General features: G+C 45.4%; 1 protein-coding gene and 1 long non-coding RNA gene across 4 annotated transcripts in view; one reads left to right on the top strand and one right to left on the bottom strand.

Moving 5' to 3' along the window:
• The window catches only part of Ano6 (anoctamin 6), a 186,644-nt gene that overhangs the window by 71,852 nt on the left and 94,292 nt on the right, over positions 1–20,500 (top strand). For both annotated transcript variants that reach the window (XM_059247004.1, XM_059247003.1), the window contains one exon: positions 539–621. In XM_059247004.1, coding sequence (XP_059102987.1) covers positions 539–621 — 83 coding nt within the window. The remainder of the gene's footprint in view (positions 1–538; positions 622–20,500) is intronic.
• Positions 1,980–5,463, bottom strand: LOC131896384 (uncharacterized). 2 transcript variants are annotated; one of them, XR_009375444.1, is made up of 4 exons: positions 5,322–5,462; positions 4,629–4,769; positions 3,295–3,390; positions 1,980–2,359 (listed from the first exon to the last, which is right to left on the bottom strand). It is a non-coding gene; the product is annotated as an uncharacterized LOC131896384 (long non-coding RNA). The 2 variants fall into 2 exon arrangements; XR_009375445.1 differs by lacking the exon at positions 1,980–2,359 and adding an exon at positions 3,050–3,193 and having other exon boundaries at positions 5,322–5,463.

The following is a 20,500-nucleotide window of genomic DNA, read 5'->3' as shown; positions in this document are numbered from 1 at the left end:
TATTTATAATTCATCCCAGATCCCCAAGGCATAGTCCCAGAAAAGTGTAAAATGGTTCACTGATAATTTTTTTCATATAGATTATGTATTCAAATGTTAATGGTATTGTTATGGGTTAGATGATATTGTAATTAATTTTTGTTTGTTTGTTACTAGTTAAAAATACCTACTGGAAAATTTTATTTGGCTCCCGTTAAATGTCTGTCACGTGCCGCTTCTCAATATATTTTAAAACCAAAAATGACCGTCCTCACTGGACTCATCAGTTCCCCGAGAGGCTAGCAGGATAATGAGTTCCTTAGCTGCACTCAACATTTAATTGCTGTGTAGAGGCTGGTGATTTTCCATGCTAGATGGAGCCTAGAGCATTTTGAGACCTAGCCACATGGGTGAAATGGTTGCTGAAGATGTCGGTAGTGGAGAGTGTTAATATTTCCACCTGAAATGGGCCTCAGATGCTGACTGTCATCTCTCCTGTTGCTGTGTGGATCCAGGGACGCTTGTACTTCACTCATTTCCTTTACTCCTTTATTTTCAGTGCTGGAAAACCTTGACCAGACAATTGTCTGTCCCAGCTTCGGCTCGCTGGAGAATCAGCAGGATTTCCGAACTCCAGAGTTCGTAAGTACTTCATCTTAAATTTTCATTTGTCATCAAGATTTCCTTTGAAAAATGAAATCCTGTTCTTCAGTGGCACGGTCTGGCGTAGGGCCCCTCTGTGACTGTTCAGTCTCTGGTGTCCCTGAGGAGCAGGTTCATGGAACTTGAGCATTCCCAGCATTGTGAGCTTTAGGTTTGATTTCACACTGCATATGCTACTGCTGACAGGAACTCATTCCGTAGTACAGGACTGAGATGTTGCTAAAATTTCCTGCTTCGTTGGCTGGTTCTGTTCCTATCAGTTTCTGCTCTCCGTAACCTTGGAAATGAGTCTTGACTGAGCATAGATGATGCTCTGGCCAGTGTTGTTATTCACCATGGAGCGGCCCATGTCCTTCAGGAACCTTCAGTGATACAACCTGGTAGGACTAGGAATATTTTATTGGTTGTTCCTACCAAGAGGGAAACTAATGTTCCCACTCAGTCAGACACTGAAGATTAGCCATGGCTCCTACCCTCAAGGAATTAAAAATCGTATTAGATGCCACTGTGATTTTATTAGTGCCTTGTTTAAAGAAAATTAAGCATGTAGGATGCCTTGTAGAATGTCTTTAGAAGCAGACTTTATATTAGGCTCCTAAAGTGCTTGACTCTCTGACTCATGAGAGAGAAGTGGGAAAGCATAGCAACCTTCACCCGGATTTACCCAGTTTTTTTGTTGCTGTAAATAACTTGTTTGCCATTTCCTTTCGCAGTGCAAATGTGTGCCTGTGTGTGCATATGCACACTCAAGGTGTGTATGTATGTATGTGTGACTCTGTGTGTGTGTGTGTATGTGGGTATGTGTGTCTGTGTCTGTATGCTGTGTGTCCCTATGTGTGACTCTCTCTCTCTCTCTCTGTGTGTGTGTGTGTGTGTGTGTGTGTGTGTGTGTGTGTGTATCTTTTGGAGGTTTTTTTTTTTTTTTTTCCCCAAAGTATAATAACATACCTTCACCACTCCAGTAGTTGGCAGAGCGTGACTGCATCATGGATTCTGTATGTTTCCCGTCTCTTACTCTTTATGGATTGTCCACTATATTGAGCCACAGTATAGAAACCAGACAGTGCTGTGGACTGACTGACAAGGACTGCATATAAAAACAATACCCACAGTGCCATTTCATTTCACAGTGGCGCTCCTGTGGCTTCCTTGCAGATGGCCTGCTGTGAAAAGCACTTGGCTGTAATACAGAGACCTGGCATTCAGTGACTCCCTGATGCAGTCAGTGTGAGTGTCAGTGAAGGGGAACTGTGAGTGCACTCCACTAGTTCTACGTCTGGAAGGGCAGAGCAATTGGATGCAAAAGCAGACGCCACTGATACGGACTCAGAAGGCCATTCGTCTTTTACCCTGGTGAACTGCTTTTAATTGAAACTTTATAACATGTCATAGCTAATGTAACAAGAGTTGCATGCAGCAAGGTGTTGGTGTGCCTGGTAAACACACAGACTTTACACCCATTTTCTCCATGAAAATATAAGTTTCCTCAGCAGCTTCTACTGTGTTGAGGTGCTTGACCCACCTCAGCAACATCTGCACAGGTAACGCATAGTGCAGAAAAAAAGTCCATCGTTTCCATCACCAGCATTCGCCTCTTGCCTTTCACGTTTCCGTTTTCAAAGTTAGAAGACTGACTAGTCTGAGATCAGATGACCACAGGTGGAATCTAGCATCACCAACTACAGTTGCCTTGGACAGGCTTATTTCAACCGTGGTTCTGAGGACGTAGAAAGCAGGAGAAACTTCACTTTAGTGTTTGACTGTTGGACTACACTGTTGACACGGTATATATGGTTGTCCTGTGTGTGTACTTGACAACACATCTCTGTGTACCTGTGTGCTGGTTAGTTTTGCCAGCTTGACCCAAACCAAGACACACCTGCAGAGAGGGAATCTCAGCCGAGGCATGGCCTCCATCAGATTAGTCTACAGCCATGTCTGAAGGCATTTTCATAATTCATAATAAAAGGAAGGCCATGGTTTACTGGGGGCAGGGACTTCCCTGGGCAGGTGGGCACGAGTTGTAGAAGAAAGGGAACTGAGCAAGCCAGTAAGTTGATCTCTGCTCCAGTCCCTGCCTCAAGTGTCCTGGCCTGACTTCCCTCAGTGGTGAACTGTTACCTGAAAGTGTGATAGGAAGTAAACGCTTTGCCTCCCAGGATGCTTTTTATCAGTGTTTTATCACAGCAACAGAAAATCTGGTTACTTTCCTTCTCCAATTATACGTTCTTACCATCCAGGAAGGAATTACTTTTTAAGACATATTTTTAAGTGTATTCTTTGAGCATTGCATATGTGTGTGTGTATGTATCAAATATAATATATATGTAATATATGTGCGAATATAATGTATTTGATCATATCCACCCTGTACTTCCCCCTCAACTCCTCCCTGACTCACCACCACTATATCTCCCTCACAGCTCCATTTCCTCTTTGCTTGACCTGCTGAGTCCAGTTACTGCTTCCAGTGTGTACACAGGTGGAGGGCCGTCTCCTGGAGCATGGAGGACTTGCAGGGGTGGGGTAGGAGGTGGAAGGTTGCACATCCCTGAAGGAAATGGACTCTCCCTCAGGCAGCAGCCAGCTGCTAATAGCTCCTCTGCTGGCGTGAGGCTTCAGGAAGGAATTCTTTGTGTTCCTGTGCCTTACCTGTTTGTGATGCTCCTGACATGCAAGTTCTTAAGAAGCTTGTAAACAGCTGCTTGTATTTCCTTCCCAGCACGGTTGTTGACGGTGCTCCTGGGCCTGAGAGGAAACGTATATTACCATATGCTGTCTCCATGGTAAACAAGCAGGGTGTAGAGGGAGGTCCCTTGGGAATAGGACACTCCAGGGAACCATGTGTTGTATTTAAGAGAAGACTTTGATGTAGACAGGAGGAAGGAGAGTCGAGGAGGACAGAGTTCTGCTCTTGTAGGCAGGTGAACCAGACTGATGCCAGGACATCAGGTAAGTTGATGCAAAGCAGATCTTTAAATTGGCGCCAGTGATGGGGCCTGGGAGTCAGAGGACCTAACAGCAAAGCAAAGTTGCAAACCATACTGGGAAAAATAAAAGAAGGTGGAAAAGTCAATTCTTTATTTATTTTTTTTCCCCAATCTGACATTTTGGCGGTCCGGTTGCAGTGTGCTGAATTGCAGGAAGCCGCAGAGCATGTTTACTCAAGCCTTATTCTCAAATACTTGAGATTTTAGGCGGATCGAGAGCTGGTGGTTTTTATGTAACAGTGTATTTATCTAGTTTGTTCAACAGGGAGAAGAATAAAATGTTTTTCAGTCTGCTTCCTTTAGAAGATCTATTTTAGAGCAGCGTTAGATGACCAGCCTTGGTCACTGGTGTTAGAGGGAATGAGACAGTTCATGTGTCTACTGTGGTTGTCAGGCAGAGCCCGAGTCTTCATTAATCCTGAGGAGACTGACATCCCTGTCAGCTGCCTATGGTCTACAGACAGCAGCAGCTCCCCTGCCCTCCACTCCTCCTCCCTGTAGCCTCCAATCGCGCGCACACACACACACACACACACACACACACACACACACACACACAGGTTCTTGTCATCTCTTGTTCCCTTTGCAGACTGAAGCCATCGAGTTAGCCCGAATACCAAAATGCTAACGGGGGGAACAGAGGTGTAGACACAAGGCACACGTGTTCTTGCTGTCTCTGACTTGTGGGAGCTGAGGACCTGTCGAAACTAGAAATGTTAACATGTACCCACTGTCGGGTAAGGCAGATGTGTGGGAGGAAGTCAGTATGAAAAGGCTAAATACTGGGTTACAGAGAAACTTGGTGATCTTGTATGGTAGACAACCATTTCAGTCCTGGTGCAGTTTTGCTTAAATGTGGTGAAAATAGTTAACATCTTATTATGGTTGTTTTCCTCATACTGCTATCTTAAAAAAAAAAAAAAAACTATCTACCCTCTGAACCATCTTGCATCTTGCAGAGACCCTCCATGCTGTTTTATTTTATTTTCATGTTACCTGCTCTCTTCTGTGAATGGAGTCTGGTTCATCACATTGTAGTTTCTACAGAGGCTAGTTCATGATCTAGGGAAATGGTGACTGTCTGAGCCATGACTGTCATGGAGGCATAGGTGAAAATAGACTTGGAGGACTAGGATTCTAGGGAAGGGGATGGTGAAAATGAGGCTGGGACCGAGTGCCTGAGCCTCAGACCATCCTGAAGAGTTGAGACTTAGAAGTTGAGGGTGGGGTCGTGAGATGGCCCAGTGGGTACGGGCACTAGCCTCCAAGCCACCGTAACCTGAGTTTGATCCCCAGAATCCAGGGGTTGAGAGGACAGAACTGACTCTCACAGGTCAGTTAAGTCTCTGACTTAAATGCACACATTATGTGCATGCACAGGAATGCCTCTACACACAAAAGAAATAAAGGTAAAAACAAGACAAACAAACAAACCCAGAGGCTATAAAATTAGAGTTAGAACTTAGGATTGATTCCATCCTGATGGCAGTGGAACAGAGAAATGTTTTGCTAGGTAGGATGTCCTAGAATCCCAGGACACCCAGGACTTCCAGTCCCACATCTGATTAAGAGCTCTAAGAAGTAAAATGGAAAGCTAGTGACTTTGTTTCATTCCAAGACCCAAGGAATTGAACATTAGGGTCCTCAGTGGGGAGAGGTGATGGTCATGTTCGTTTCTAGAAACCCTACCTACTGACCGTGACCCAGGAACTTGCAGTGGCCTGACAGCCTGAGCGCACACAGTTGAGAGACGCAGTGTGAAGGACTTTGAACTAGCATCCCTGCATCTGCCTGTAACCATGATCAACATGGAATTGTGGAGACGGAAGGCTAAGGGGCTGTTTTGTGATCCGATCCCCACTGTTGCACCCCATCTGTCTTTGCGGAACTTGGAATTCTGCATGTAACTCTCCTGGCTTCTTAGAGGCAGGAATAATCTTACCACTTCTGATCTCATGTTGACTGATAGTTTTTCATTGTTTAGCGTCTACCAAATTTGGAGTAAATAATAAAATTTGGACCGGCCAAAGAATATTAGGATCCCAACAGGCTAACCCAGGAGGATTAGAAGTCATAGGATTTAGTTATTAAATGAGGAAATAGACACAGAAAGATGAGCGCTAGAGAGGTGAGGAAGTGTGACCTTGTTGGAGGAGGTGTGTCACGGGAGTGGTTTCAGAAGCCCATGCTATTCCCAGGTAACTCTCTCCCTGTGCCTAGTGGCCATGTCTCGCTGTGTGAGCTCTGAGCTACTGCTCCGGCACCATGCCTGCCTGCCTCCTGCCATGCTCCACACCACTCCTACCTTCTGGAATCATAACCGCAAATTAAATGCTTTTTTTCCTAAGTTGCCTTGGTTTGATGATATCTTAGCATAGCCATAGAATAGTAAGCAAGACACTGTTTTCTAAAAATTATTGTAAGCTACCTAAAATTCTGATTTAATCATCTTCAACCTATTGAAAATACATGAAAACCCCAAGGAAGGGTTTTAAGTATTAATTTCTGAAAACCAATATTTATTTGGCATTTATTTTAGGTGCTATACTGAATATACAGAAAAGAATATCCCTAGTTTTGTTTTGTTTTTTTGGTTTTTTGTTTTGGTTTTTTGGTTTTGGTTTTTGGTTTTTTTTTTTTTTTTTTTTTTGGAGCTAATACTTTGCTAAAAGAAACAAAGTAAATAATGTACATATCACGTGAGAAATCATTAGGGAAAATTAATAGAGATTGCATGTGTGTGAAAGAGAGAGACAGACAGAGAGAGAGGATTTTTGCAGTGGTGGTGTGTGTGGCAGTTGTAAACAGAGTGTTAGAGGGTATCTCACTGAAAAGTGAAAAGGCCTGATCATGGTGCTGGAGCAATCCGTTTGGAAGGATAGCTGAAGACAAGCACATCTAAGCAGGAGTGGCCTAGAAAGAGGATTTGAAATGGGCACTTTTGTCCTATGTTCAGGGTCATGGAAGGAAATCCAGGCAGCTGTGGTAGATTGGAAGATGGGGAGAAGAGTCGATTGGGGGCTTTGTAGGTCGCTGTGAAGGCGTTGGTTGCATTTTTAAGTTTAAATTTCATTCAGAGTGAGCCTTCTCTGAAGGTGGGAGGGTCCCCAACAGAGGAGTCCCTGACCTTAGATCTTTTTCGATGTGTTCAGAATGGGCTGTGAAGAAACAGAGCAAAGGCAGGAGACTGCCAGGTATGCCAACCATTTGATATTGTAACATGATGCTGTCACCTATGGAGTTCATGCTCAAAGAACTCCAAGAACTGAGCATTCCAGTTCCAAAGGAAGGGAGGGAGGGAGGGAGGGAAGGAAGGAAGGAAGGAAGGAAGGAAGGAGGGAAAGAGGAAGAAAAGTGTTGGGCCTCATTCATAGCTATCCCTGGCTACATGCAGCCCACAGCCCACAGACTGGGTATGTCTTCAAGAATAGTGGCATTCTCATTTAGACCACCACAGCATCTTTCAGAGGGCAAGGAAGCGCTGTAATTTGATCCAGAGAAAGAGGGATTGTCCGTAGCTATAGGGATGCTCATGCTTAGATTTGAAAGTAGGAGCTTGTTGGAATATTATTCTGATTGCTCATTTACCAGGGACATGGGTGGCAAGCATTAACAAAGACTGAGGAAGGCGAAGAGACGAAGGAGTCTGAAGAGGGGAAGGGATGAGGCAGCCATGTGAAAGAGGGGAAGCATGGGTGCACTGGAGAAATTTAACATGAGTTTTGACAGTAGCAGGAGCCTGTGTGAGGAGAGTAATTGTATCTATCAGCTGACAAAAATCTAGAATGACAGTGGAGATACGTCTGTGAAGAGAGTGTCTAGATTGGGTTCACTGAGGTAGGAAGACTCACCCCAAGCTTAGGTGACGCTCTCCCCCGGGTTGAGGTACCTGACTGAATAAAAAGGAGACAACGAGCTGAGAACTGACGTTCATTTCATTTTGTCTGCTGACTGCCGATGATGAGCAGCCACCTCACCCTCCCTGTCACGATAAACCATGTCTCTTTTAACCGTGAGCTTAAAATAGCCCTCGTTCCCTCAAGTTCTTGTCAGGGGTTTGACCCTTGCAAGTAGAAAAGTAACCAATATGATTACCACGATGGCCATGGGCTTGCCCATTCAGGACCAGTACCGGTAGACATGGCGCCAAGGGGAGGGGATGGCATGGGCAGGCATCTGATTTAACCAAGTCGGATTGTGTCAAGTCAGTTCAGCAAAGCAAGATGTGGATCAGAGAGCTACAGGTGTTTGGGGAAAAAAAAAAGAAAAAGAAAAAAGAAGAGTAGAGGACCATGGACATGAGGCATCCGGGTCTGTGGCTATGGCTGCCAGCATGCTTGACACTTTTTGAAGTTGGAATGTTCGAGTGAGAACTGGGGAAAGGTGATTGCTGAAGTATTGGATATGTCGATTTTCCAAATACCTCAGCTAAGCAACTTGCAAAGAGAAAGAGGAAAGGCTTCCTTTGGCTCACAGTTTGAATTTCCAGCCCGTGACTGACTGGCAGGATTGCTTGGGTTCTGTGCTGAGGAAGGAGGAGTTGCACAATGGAATAGAACCTTTCATTTCACGGCCTGTCAGCACATAAACTGAAGCTGAGGCCACTATCCACAATCGCCTTAAGGACACACCCCTAATGACCTCCCAGGCCCCACCTCCTGAAGGGTCTGCCACCCCAAGAATGCTACCTGTGGACTAAGCTTTCAACACATGAACCTTTGGGAGACCCAAGATACAAAATATAGCTGAGAAATAAAGATGGGGTCTGGTTTGTAATCCGTAAGAAGGGCTCAAGACAGGCTGAAGCTGTCAATTATAGGACATTGAAAGAATGTTGCTGTAATGCAGAAGTGTGTGTGTGTGTGGTGTAGACATCTCTAAGAATTAGGTCAGGTGTAATGTTTTGGAGACGTAACAGTGAGCTAAGTTTTGAATCACTAATGAATGTCTGATTGTGACTCAAGGGCCAGCAGATGGCTGCCTCTTCTGGAGAGCTACAGATCGAAGGCTGGAGGCAGTACACGCCGTGAGCTGACTCTGTGTGGCCAAGGGTTCTACTTACATTGCCATCTTTCAACCTCAGCCCTACTGGCATTTTGGGCTGGGTTGCTTTGTTTAATGATCAGGGTGTGTGTCCTGGATATTGTAGGATATTGAAGATCAGCCCTGTTTTCTACTCAGTAAAAACCTTCTTCCATGGAGGAGGGGTGACTCTCGGATACTGCAGTTACAGCCAAATGTCCCAGGGGGCAAAGTTGCTCTTATTGAGAACCACATAGTTACAGGAGCACTTGGATTTGTTTCTGGGCGCACTGGGAATGTTGCTGTAATGCAGAATTGAATGGAAGAATTGAATGGATTGTGGACTGAACTAGAAGAGGGAAAATAGAAAATATTGGCCTCTTTTCAAAGAAGTCTGACAGTGAGGTGCTGGACAGTGAGACAGACACACTGAGAGGACGGGAATAAACAAATGGCTAACTCTGAGGAGGATCCTTTTAAGGGAAGCGGTTGAATCCAGAGCACGGAAGCTCAGAAGAAGGGCATGGAAGGGTTTGCAGGGCACACGGGCAGGGGTCACCCTGGTGTGGGAGGAGCCACACCTGCTCAGGACAGGGAGCAGAAAGCCCATGCAGGATTATAGGAGTTATAAAGGGAGGCTGGGAGATTCACCAGCTACCAACTGCTTTCAGCCACTGAGTGTGAAGAGGGCACAGGGCGGGAGCAGTTGTAGAGAGGGAGAGAGCAGGAAAAGCCAGGAGAAGGTTCTGGGATTTCTTGGCAGCAGAGAGATCAGAATGGAGCTGGTGATCCCAACTGTCCCCCCACTGTGTCCCTCAGACATGGAGAGAATTGAGAGAAGGCTTCGGCCAGAGGGTGTGAAGACGGTCAAGTGACCCTGGCAGAAGGAACTGTGATGTGGACTTAGAGAAGGAATGAAAAGGAGGAAGAAGTCTGTTGTGGGGGTATCTTTGTGGATTTCTGTGGGCCTCTCTAGCACTTTGCTTCTTCCTATTCTCATGTGGTCTTCATTTACCATGGTCTCCTATTCCTTGTTCTCCCTCTCTGTTGTTGATCCAGCTGGGATCTCCCACTCACCCAAGCTCTCTTTCCCTCGACCCTCGCCCTTCACTACCCCCACTCATGTCCAGGCTGTTCATGTAGATCTCATTCCATTTCTCTGTCGTTGGGCGATCCCTGTGTCTTTCTTGGGGTCCTGTTTTCCAGGTAGCCTGCCTGGTGATGTGAGTAGCAGTCCAGTCATCCTTGTTCCACATCTAGTATCCTGTTATGAGTGAGTACATACCATGTTTAAAGATACCCCCACAACAGACTGCTGGCAATGGTTGAGAGACAATCCGAACTGACCTACCCTGGTGATGGGATGGCCAAACACCCTAATTGTCGTGCTAGAAACCTCATCCAACTACTGATGGATCTGGATGCAGAGATCCATGACTAGGCCCCAGGTGGATCTCTGGGAGTCCAATTAGCGAGAATGAGGAGGGTTTATATGAGAGAGAATTGTTGAGACCAAGGTCGGATAAAGCACAGAGACAAATAGCCAAACGAACGGAAACACATGAAATATGAACCAATGGCTGAGGGGTCACCAACTGGATCAGGCCCTCTGAGTGGGTGAGACAGTTGATTGGACTGATCTGTTTGGGAGGCATCCAGGCAGTGGCACCGGGTCCTGTGCTCATTGCATGAGTTGGCTGTTTGAAACCTGGGGCCTATGCAGGGTCCCTTGGCTCGGCCTGGGAGGAGGGGACTGGACCTACCTGGACTGAGTCCACCAGGTTGATCTCAGTCTGTGGGGAAGGCTTTGCCCTGGAGGAGATTGGAATGGGGGGCGGGCTGGGGGGAAGGTGAGGGGGGCGGGAGGGGGGAGAACAAGGGAATCTGTGGCTGATATGTAGAACTGAATTGTATTGCAAAATAAAAATTAAAAAAAAAAAAAAAAGAAAAGGAGGAAGAAGAAGAAGAGCTCAGTGATTAGAAACAGACCAGGGGCCTCTGGCCTCTCTATGACAGCAGAAGAATGTGGTGCTGGCCAGGAACGGAGAGGACCTTCCGGAGGGATGGCAGTGTCCTTATTGGCTGTGGCAGTTTGGGCACGGAAGGGACAAGAGCCCTGGTGATGAGCAGCCACGTTACCGAGGAGCCGCAGGGCATTGGCACTGCCGGGGCTGAGTTGGGAGCTGGGTATCCCTGTGTGGTGATGGTGAGAGATGGAGAGGGCAGTGTGAGCACGGCAGGATTTTCAGGGGCAGCAGTAGGGGAGTAGATGGTCCATTCTGGGGGCTCTCCAAGTACATCCTGCTCACATGGCCCTGTCAGAAATGTCCTCCTGAGATAATGACTGGTCTGGAATTGTGTGAAAAAGTCAGTTTTGCACTGTCCCTGGTATGGGGTTCTTTTGAGGGAATAGTCTACCAGACTTTTGTTTGCAGATGTTGTTTCCAGCAGGCGGGTCAGGATTTGTTTCAAAGGCTTTTATTTGTAATGCCAGTCCTCGGGAAGCTGAAGCGGGAAGATTGCTACATAGCCAATGGAGACAGGCTAGCCTATCTCACCCCCGCCCCAAGGCAAAAAAAGCCAAACAACAACAGAAATCAAATCAAATGAATTCAAGGATTTTAATCATTTATTGCTCCCCTCCCCCACTCCATCCCACCCCGACTTTGGTTATTTCTGAGGCAGCTGGATACTGGAGCTATTGAAAGGTATTTTACTGTGTCCAAGGTTTTTCTGGCTAATCTCCCAAGTCAGCTAAAGTCCCACAGTCCGCCTCCAATTCCACGATGCTCAGGATGAGTGCTTGTGGGAGTGATGTGGGACCATCCCCCCTTAGCATCTCCTCACTGGGATGTACACTCTTCTGTGTAAACAGATAGACAGGATGGCTTTGTCCTGTGTCGTCTGCACTGACCTTTCCAAATGGGAAGAGCAAAGGACCGCAGCGCCCCCAATCCCAGCCACACAAACAAAGGAACTTAATATTTGACTTGGCCGAAGGACTCTCATAGGAGGGGCGAAGTCAAAGATGAATGAGCTGGTAAGAAAGAAGCGCTCATGTGGGCCATTTTGCTGTGTTTGGCATTCACGGGGTGTTTCAACATTGCAAGCTTGCTGTGCATTCAGAGGGGAAAAGGTGATGAACTGTGTACTCTGTGGGAATGTGGAAGAATATTTTCTCCCTCTGTGTGGCCGATCCAGAAGCTGGAGGTATGAATTATTGGGATTGAGAAGAATGAGCAGAAGTGGGTAGACATGCAAAGATGCCATTCAGAAATTTCTGTCTGAGTCACTTCTGTGGAATGCAGAAGGCCTTTTCCCAGAGAAATGGTGGTAATTAGACCATAGGCCCAGCCAGGCCAGACCCACTGGAGCCAATTTAACTCAAAATGCTAACAAATCCCATTCTGTAAATTCTGGAGCATTCTAATCAGTAAATCATTGATTTAAAACTGTTAAAATAAACCAGTCCTGTTGGCACACAGCTGTAATCCTAGACTCTTGGGAGCCAAGGCAAGCGGTTTGCTAGTTCAAGGCTACCCTGGGTAACGAGATTTTTGTCTCAAAATAAAAGGTGTGAGAATCTGGCGCAGAGACGGTGATTGCCCAGCATGCGCAACACTCCTGGTTCAAACCCCAGCAGTCCAGTCCCCACTACTCCGACGTAGGTAAAAATGAAGTACAACGTCAAGTCAACAAGTGCTTAGTGCGACAATACTGATGAACTGATTGGTTGCTTTTGGAGTTGTGATAGACAGTGAAGCAGAAGCAAGGGCCCCGGGGAGGAAGGCAGTTCCATGTAGGAAGGGGTAGAGCACACAGGTCGTCAAGCTTCTGTGAATGAAAATGAACTCTGTTGAAGTAGCTTAGCCCTGTTGAGCAGCCCGGGGTGCCCAGGCTGCCCCAGGATGGTTTCGGACCTAGTAATCTCTTGTCTTTGGATCAGGGGCAGGAAGATGGGAAGTTCCAGGCCATGGTGAGACTGCCTCAGATCTCTCCAGACAGGTTTAAACTTTCTGGCTGGTGTTGTCTGCCATGGTATCCCAAAGCTGGGATACTGGCTTGTGGAACCAGTGAGTGGTCTTGAGGTGATGTGAGGTGATATAGATGATATAGGTAACAGAACACTAAAGTGACAGATGGGACATTTAAAAAAAAAAATGTATGTGGGGGGGAGGGGCATTGGTTTAGGGAAGATATTGAGTACAGACCAGACTGATAAATGAGTATGTTGAAGTAGGATTGTGTGTCTCCTAGAATGTTACAGAAGGTCTTTAAGTAGATGGTTTATGAATGTTAGAAAGAGGTCACCAGGAACCAGCATGAGGCTGACCATTTCAGCTTGAACAAAATTCTAGCCTGAACGTGTTATTTTTTTTTTTTTTTAGTGGAGTTATTAGGCAGGTGGAGTAGGGGGAAACGACTATATGTTCATGTGTTTTGATTTCAGTCAGGAAATATAGGGGAAAAAAACACCTTTAAATACAAAATGAAGAAATATGATCCTGAAGATTGCGCTTACCGGGTAATTGATCGTAGGAAGAATGTGGATAATGGATGAAAATCAATTTACAGAGGAGATAAATCAATATGCAGTAAGCTCCTGCCCCTGATTCATAAATACCAGCTGCGTAAGTAAAGAGCAGGAGTGTAGAAGCTGAAGGCTGATGATGTGGAACAGTCAGGCCTTGGGCTAATTCAGCCAAGTATGAATTAAGCGTATGATGACAGTGTCAGGAAGTCAGTGGAAATCCAGGCTGCATCTGCACCTGCCCCCAGAGAAGACAGACCTAGGCTTCTGTTCAGGCTTGGTGAAGCCGCCTCTATTCTGTGTGCTCCCTTTGGGAAGGGGACATATTGAGAGGTAGTTCCTGATAACTGTGCAAGAACCTCACACCATCAGGCAGTAGCAATTGTCTGACGAAGATGCAAAGTAAAGGGTGTCTCTCCTTTCCTTCCTTTCTTTGTGCTTCTTAAATAAAAGACAACCCCTTTTTAAAAGATGTCATTGAAAGTTTAAATTAGGTATGTGTGTGTATATATGCATGTGCAGGCTGGTACGCAAGGAGGTCTGAGAAGTGGCGCCCCTTTGAGCTGGAGTCACAGGCGGTTGTGTGTGACTTGCCCATTGTGGGTGCTGGGAACTGAACTGAGGTCCTCTTGGAGGGCAGTAAGTAATTTTGAACTCTTAAGGGACTCCTCTCCAGCCCTGTAAAGTATAGTTTTTGTTTGTTTGTTTGTTTTTGTTGTTTTGTTTTTCGAGACAGGATTTCTCTGTGTAGCTTTGTGCCTTTCCTAGAACTCGCTTCGGAGACCAGGCTGGCCTCGAACTCACAGAGATCCGCCTGCCTCTGCCTCCCGAGTGCTGAGATTAAAGGCGTGCGCCACCACTGCCCGGCATAAAGTTTAGTTTTAAAGACCATGAATGGAAGGCAAGGGTAGCTGATAGACTACTCCGGTAGGAAGACTTCTCTCTGTGAAAACACCCAACACCATAGAGGTACTCCCATGTAGTCAGATGAACAGGACCAGATGAGGATAGTGGACATGTGAGTCAGGATGTGTCGGTGGGTGGAAAGACAGGCCGTGGGTGGCTCATGGAGAGCAGGACTCATTATGGGATGTGCGGAATGATAGAGTGGCTGTGGCTGTGGATAGCCTTTGCCTCTGGTTCAATGTATCTCATTGATGCATCTGACTTATTTCATTTTTTATTTTTCCTATACTCAAGCTATTACAATCAGCCTCAGAATTGTGACTGATTAAAATCCTTTCCTCCTTGTAACTGTTTGTTCCACCTGGTTTTACTCCTTCATTTTCAGAAATCCATGGCTGTAAATGCCTTGTGAATTCTGCTTCACAAAGCATCACATTGGACATTCAGTGAGCTTTCCGTTCCATGGAGATGTCAAAATTAATTTAACAAAAACATGGTGAGGAGGGCAGAAAGCCCTGAGCATTCTGAGCAGTTATGATGTCTGTATTTACCATGGATCTCATCTGACTAGAAGGCGTCTGGAAGCACAGCATAGGGATGGCTAGGAACGTTAAGAGTCCGCTGGCCAGCGATCTGACCATGCTGTGACCTGCAGCAGCGTGGATGTGGAAACACAATAAAAATGTAAAGAGAAAACACAGGATGCAGTGGGAATGTGGACATAATAAGAATCCACAGGATTCTTAGGACATCACAGAGGGGAATCCAGGACCAGTGGGATTGGTACCGCGTGTAGTGATATTTTATTTGTGTACCCCAGGAAAGATTATCTGGGGATCAGAGAAAAAAGTCAGCCACTTTATTAAACATAGAGGTCAGGCAGGCAGTGGTAGCACATGCCTTTAATCCTAGCATTCGGGACGCAGAGATCCATCTGGATCTCTGTGAGTTCAATGCCACACTGGGAACAGAATCAGACATGGTGGCACATGCCTTTAATCCCAGCACTAGTTAACCATAGAGGTCTGGAGGTCTGTATAGACAGACAGGAAGTGATAGAGCTGGGTGGAAAGAGGAAGTGATGTAGCTGGGCAGAGAGAGAAAATAAGATGGCAGGGACAGAAAGGTACATAGGCCCGAGTGTACAGGAAGTAGCTCTCTTTTGGGCTGAGGATTTCCTAACAGTAAGAACTTGTGGCTTGGCTTGTCCTGTTCCTCTGATCCCTCAGTTTTCACCCCAATATCTGGCTCTGGGTTCATTCGTTCGTTCGTCCGTCCTTCCTTCCTTCCTTCCTTCCTTCCTTCCTTCATTTATTTATTTATTTATTTATGTATTGGTTTTTCGAGACAGGGTTTCTCTGTGTAGCTTTGCGCCCTTCCTAGAACTCACTCTGTAGCCCAGGCTGGCCTCGAACTCACAGAGATCTTCCTGGCTCTGCCTCCCGAGTGCTGGGATTAAAGGCATGCACCACCACCGCCCGGCTCTGGGTTTTTTATTAATAACACCATTTAGTAATTTGTCTTACAACCGTGTCTGTCCCTTCTGTATTTTGCACTTTGCAAGAACTTCTAATTTCTGACACCTCCTAGTTAACTGTAGTTTTCTGTCATTTCATCAAATAGAAATAAAAGGTACATCTTTAGTATAAGACTTAAATTCCTTTTTACATTTTGTGTGTGTGTGTGTGTGTGTGTGTGTGTGTGTGTGTGAGAGAGAGAGAGAGAGAGAGAGAGAGAGTGAGTTTGTGTGTGAGAGAGAGTGTATGAGTGTGTGAGTGTATGTGTGTGTGTGTGTGTGTGTGTGTGTGTGTGTGTGTGTTCCACATGCATCTTGGTGTACATGTGGAATTTATCCTTATACTATGAGCCATCTTGCTGGCTCTGTTAAAAGTCTTCTGCATTCCTTAAGTCACTCTCAGGTTAAAAACAAAAACAAAAACAAACAAAACTGTAGAGACATATTTACCTAGAAAATCCAAATTTCTTCTACAAAGGAAAATTGTGTTTATAGCGCCTCCCAAGTCACCTTTTGAGATATAGATTAATGTGGCCTGACAGATTGTAATTACTACCAGACGGCATCTTCATTAATTATAATGAGCAAACCAGTACTGGAGCGCTCTGTTCTGTGGTGTTAACATGAGTTAGACTATATCAGGTCTGTATGTGAGTTGTTGCTGGGGTGAAATTTGGTCTCAGTTAAATGCCCTAAAACAAAAAACAGACCATCAGATTTAGCAGGCGGTTCAGCAGGGCTTTTCTGTCACCATGGTGCCTGCAGCTTCAAATGCTTTTTGTTGTTGGTTTATAGGCAGTGTCCTACTATTAGCCCAGGCTGGCCTTGAACCGTTAACCCTCCCCCCTCAGCCTTCTGAGTGCGGGACCACAGCATGCCCACTGTGCCCTGAAACTTTAGGCATATTTAATGTAAATACATGACATGTCAAGTAAGAATGAAGAAGAAGGTGAGAGCAATGAGGGACTTTTGAGATTTTTGAAACATTTTTACATCCTCATAGGAACTGTTCCTTTTGCTGTAGGCAGAAGCTGTTCCAAAAGCCCCACAAAGGAAGTGGAGCCTGAGATGGAACCGGGGCACTAGAAGCCTTCTGTGTCCTTTCATGGCTCTGCGCTCTGACTCCCGTAGGCAACTTCCTTTTGGCTTTAGGGCTTCTACTTCCTTATACATAAAAAGCAGGAAAGTCGGTGATAGATTTCTTCACCAGCATACGGTGCAGCGCTGTGCAAGGGTTGAGAGGCGTTTGAGCAATGTGGAAAACATGTTCATAAAGTTACGCAGATGACAGCCTTGGCTAGTGGTCATGGATACGTGGCACACGGAAGGCCGAAGCTCTGAAGTGGCCGTAGTGAACATTGCTCATCCAGCCATGCTGCTTTCCTCTAACGTGCTGTCACACCGTAGGTATCAGAAATTTGCCTCCGTTCTTAGAAGACGGGGCTCTTAAAGCATTGATAACTTATATCCCCAAGGAAGTACAGTTATCAGTTCTTACATACTGACCAAATTATCAGTGGGCCAGGAATTAATTATACCCCGCAGTGCTATAAAATGCCAACAGCACAATCTGTCAATAAATATATTGAGCCCTTTTCTAAAACTCGCTAATAGAATTTTTAATGAATTAGGAATAAGACCTATTTAAATTATTCAGTTTTGAATAAACCACCATCAACTTCACTAAATTTTGTAGTAAAAATTTATTCATTTAGTCATTCAATATTTATGAACCCGGGTGCTCAGCGGGGAAATAAAAAGAGTGCATCTCAGATGTTTGCCCTCCAGGCCAAGAGTGGGCACACTGTCCACCTCTGTGTCCGGTTGCGAGCTGTGTGTGCAGGTGATCCTGGCTGGCTGGTTGGAAGTCTGTGAGGTCTGTCGGAGTGTTCGATAAGTCCCAGTATGTACACAGAGTGCAGCCTGGGAATCAGAGTTACCTAGATACTGCTTTACACATAGAAAGGACCATGCTGCACTCTCCTCCTTGCTCCCGGTTAGGACCCAAGTGTGTGCATGCCAACAAAGACGATATACTATGTACCTGGATTGTTTTGGCAGGAAGTAGTAATATTCCTCGGCTCCTTTGTTTCCTCCATTCTTCTTCTTGGGGCCACAGCCTCAGTCTCCGGTCACCACTGTGCCACCCACTGGCACCCACGCCTGTAAATGCTTCTTTTCAAAATGCAAACCAGTCCCATCCCTCTCCTTATGTGATGCATAGTGGAATTTCTCCCCTGTTGCTTCATCTGCCTTATTATAAAATGTCACAGGATAAATGGGGAACTAATTTCAGTTGATTTATTTAATAATATTTATCCATTTAATGTTTTTGTAAGTCTCTTGGGAAATGGCATGGAAAGATGGCACAGCCTGTGTCCCCTCGGGGCATAGGTTATAGTGAGAGACAGACTTTAATTAAGCCATTACACAAATTGCTCAACAATTAGAATGGCGAGATGTGACATTTAAGGAGAGGGTAAGGTGCTCCAAGCTGTAAGGGAGGGAACCTCAGTGGGCAGGCAAGGGAAGACCCCCTCCACCCCACCCCCGAGACTTTACCAGGGAAGATAAAGGAGATTCTAGAAAGAGGACCTACAGGCACAAAGATAAGGCAAATAACCCCTGAAGCCCCCTGCAAGCAGGTGCAGCAGCATCGGCCTGAAATCCCAGCTGTGCAGGAGGGTGTGAAACAGGAGGGTCTGGAGCGCAAGGCTGTCCCAAGAGTCACTGAAAGACACAAACACCCCCAGCCTCACCTCCAACAAGTGGAGCAGACACAAAAACCTTAAAGAGATAGAGAGGCTGGCGGCTGCATCGGGATGGAGTTGCTAAGTTTTTGACGTCATCTTCAGTGGCCTTTGCCCACCAGCAAGGTTAGATCCTTAGCATTTGTCTGTTGTCAACTAATTTTAGGACTTTAGCAGAGTGGTTACATTGAATGTTTGCGCTGGACTGTGTAAGCCCAAGCCAGTGAGACAAGTGTCCACTGAACGGCTTTTCTTGGTGTCACGGGTTAAAAGAAGAACAAGTTTTCCCTTCAGTGCCGTAGTCCAGTTCAAGTGAGAGTATACACACAAATACATGACATATGTGTGTGGCATCATACTATGGTAATTTATCTAATGCAAAATTAGGAGAATGGTATAGAACCAGAGCTCTCAACTTTTACGGTCTGACATTTTATACTCAGTAATGTGGGCTTACATAGTGTTCAGCTGAACTTAAAGTGGGGAAATTTAACACATTTAATAATCAATTTTACATAACCAATAATAAACCTAAGAATGATAATATAAACTAATATTGAAGCATTAATGTACATTAGCATATTTTAATGTTAAAACCTCTTTTTTCCCCCAAATAATTTAACATGGGAGAAATGAAGTTGTTTTATGTATTTTGCAAGTCTGCGCGAGAGTAGGTGGCTGGATTTTCACATTTGCTTGTTTAGTTAAAAAGTGGCAACATGGGCTAGAGAAACAGCTCAGCAGTTAAGAACACTGGCTGCTCTTCCAGAGAACCCAAGTTCGAGTCTCGGCACTCACAAGGCAGCTCACAACTATCTGTAACTCCAGTTTTTGGGGATCCAATGCCCTCTTCTGGCTCTATAGGCACCAGACGGGCAACATGGGACACAGACATGCATGAAGGCAAAACACTCAGGCACATAAAATATTTTTTTAAGTAGCAATACATTGTTTTGCTTGGTGTGTATTGATTATTCAGGCTCACACTTATTGTCAGTTGGATGAGAGAGGACTGTTTCAGAGCCTTTTCAAGTAGTTGTGTATTCTTGGATTCCACATCAAAACTCAGCACGTGGTGGTTTCTGAAAAGTTGGTTGCGCCATAGAATGTAAAACCATATTGGTAAAAGTTTCATACATTTTGAATGAACTTTCACACAAGTATGATTTCTGCACCATGCACAAGGCAGTTGGAAAGCAGTTCACAGTAGATATTACAGATTAGTAGCTCTTGCAAATGTTTGCTCGTTTCCTTATACAAAAATGAGAAAAAAAACACATTTCTTATTATTACCTTCAATCTCAACAGAAAGCCACTATTAGGGGGCTGTCAGGTGGCCGTGGTGAATGCAGTTATGCTAAGTTTGAATACTTGCTTGATGTTTTAGGACATTGTCATTAATAACAAATATGTTTTCTTGAAAGTATCTGACAACCACCTAAGTCTTTATAACCAGATGTTGGTCACTTTTCTGTGGCATAGAAAGAATGCTTCCTATTCCAGTGCACACCCCAGAAGCACTTCTCCTGAGGTGTCAGGGAACTCTGATGTATAGATAGCCGTGTTTCATGAGAACGTCTCTCTTCACACAGCATGTTAAACAGCTGTGAGGTGAGTGTGCTCGTTAGTAAAGCTGTGGCTTGTCACTCTGCATCCAGGGCTTTCTCTTGCACAGCAAGTGTGGACAGGGAGTGACTGCGGGCACAGTGAGCCACTTTGTGTTCAGTAAAGCAGTGCTTCTTACCCTCCACCACTTTAGAAAAAGACTTACCTTCTAGATATAGGTTTGCCTGTGTGTTTGTCTGTATAGCACATGTGTGCTGTGTGGTGCCAGTGGAGGCCAGAAGAGGGCATGGAATCCTATGGAACTGGTGGTACAGAGGCTGTAGCCCCATGTGGGTGCTGAGAGTCCAACCCAGGTCGTCTGGAAGAGTGGTCAGTGCCCTTAAACACTGAGTCATCTCTTTAGCCCGCCTCCACCACTCTTAAGCACTGACTTGCAGATGTTAACACAAGAAAAGCAAACCAATTTTATATTATAGAAATATTTTTGACCTTTCAGGTTTCCTGCCCCAAAGGGTTAGGAGTCACTAGAGGTGTGTGCGACGTGCGTGTCCTGGCTTAGAAAATAAAGGAGAAGTAG

This window comes from Peromyscus eremicus, chromosome 20 (assembly GCF_949786415.1).
Source record: "Peromyscus eremicus chromosome 20, PerEre_H2_v1, whole genome shotgun sequence".
Taxonomy (NCBI): domain Eukaryota; kingdom Metazoa; phylum Chordata; class Mammalia; order Rodentia; family Cricetidae; genus Peromyscus; species Peromyscus eremicus.
This window is presented reverse-complemented; position numbering and strand designations above follow the sequence as displayed.